This window comes from Plasmodium cynomolgi (genome assembly GCF_000321355.1).
Source record: "Plasmodium cynomolgi strain B DNA, scaffold: 0737, whole genome shotgun sequence".
NCBI classification, from domain to species: domain Eukaryota; phylum Apicomplexa; class Aconoidasida; order Haemosporida; family Plasmodiidae; genus Plasmodium; species Plasmodium cynomolgi.
In genome coordinates, this window is record NW_004193028.1 from 31 (window position 1) to 1680 (window position 1650).

The 1650-nt window shown below is 28.4% G+C and overlaps 1 protein-coding gene across 1 annotated transcript; it reads right to left on the bottom strand.

The window, feature by feature from the left end:
• Positions 1–492: 492 nt before the first annotated feature.
• PCYB_005430 (hypothetical protein) lies at positions 493–1502 on the bottom strand (the record flags this gene model as incomplete). Its single annotated transcript, XM_004227964.1, has 4 exons — positions 493–565; positions 620–786; positions 827–1111; positions 1200–1502. 2 exons carry the CDS (start codon positions 1500–1502, stop codon positions 827–829), a joined length of 588 nt encoding a protein of 195 aa, XP_004228012.1. The 3' UTR covers positions 493–565; positions 620–786.
• Between the last annotated feature and the right edge of the window lie 148 nt (positions 1503–1650).

Genomic DNA, 1650 nt, shown 5'->3' on the forward strand with positions numbered 1-1650 from the left:
ATTTCACCTTTTACATAAATTTAGCTTACGAATTGATAAAGAAAAACTTCCTTTTTATCATAAAAATTGGTAGTTACTTTGTAAAAAATTAAAACCAGCAAAAATATTCCCAAAAAGCTGAAAGGAGACAATGCGAATGAAGGGAAGGAAACCCATGGAAAATATTCATACTCAACGCTTTCTGCATTCTCTATTTCAATTATAATATGCTTATTAATATTTTCAGTTTATACTAAAGCTTGGTGATTAATATTATTAGGTTTAACTACATTTTTTTTATTTTTTTCCCAGGTAGAATGTTGTCGCATTTTAATTCTGAATAAAAGTTTTATGGGTCATATATTTCCTCGCATATAAAATAATGTTGACGATTTTCATCATACTTATCTGAAGAAAAATAACAGGTGCGGCAATATTCTATATACATTTCGTACAAACCATATATATAATCGACATATTCGCAATACAATTCCCGATTGTTATTAACTTCTGCTATTTTGTCTTTCTGCTGTCGAAATTCTTAAAGTAATCATGCAAATTTTTCATTTCCATGCATTCGTCTAATCTACAATCAAAGTAATGGAAACCGGGTTTATGTTTAGATGCTTCACGATTGTACACTAATTTTTCTACTATTAAGCGTGACAATTGAGTATTTTTATCACTTTGTTGATTTGCTCTAAAATTTTTAATAAATTCTTGTGATGGCTTTGCTTTAGAATCAAACACCTTCTGTATCGATGCAGAATTATCAAGGATATATTTTAGTATTAAGTCATTGTTCATTTTAGTTCCCACATCAAGCACTTTGGAAGCTTCGGGTATGCTATGAATATATCTCGAATTTATATAAAATATTTTTTTTTAGCTCACCATATGTCCAGTGGATAAAATATAGACAACGGTCGCTGACATTAGTGACATCATCCTCAACATCGGACATGGTTTTTCTTAAATTTTTTGCTAAATTTTTACACAAAACTATAATCTCTGGATATGTTTCTTCTAATGATAACACATCATTGCAATCACTACAATATTTTTTGATATCCTTGTTATCGTTCAATTTTTTATATATTTTGTCTGCATCTAACTCTTTTAAGATGATATCCTGAAAATTATATAAAAATCATATATCATGTGTGGGAATTCCATAGATCCTTCTAACAACATTAATTGTGTTTCCTTTGCACGGTCACATAATATTTCAAATTAATTATTATGTAAGAAAAGTTATAATGTACATATTTTTCCATTCCCGATAGGGATTTATCTGGATATTCCTTTGTGGCGTTTTTAAATTTATTAGTGTTTAGTTGTGTTGGCATTACAACTGCCCTCTTCGAGAGATATAAAGTGATACTGGCTGTATCGAAAAGGGATTTTATACACATGTTTGGAGATAACTTATCTAATGATTCTAACTTATCATCATACAAAAATTTTTCCTGAAAATTCATAACTTCATCATTATATATCCCATATTCTCCTTTCGCTTCCATTTTTTTAAATAATTGAAAAATTTACTTTATGTACTTGCAATACAGATCCTTATATTCGTTTTGTTCCTTCAATTTATATTCAACAATATCATAAATTTCTACAAAATCATATAATTCTCTCTTATCCTTTAATACTCACATATCATAC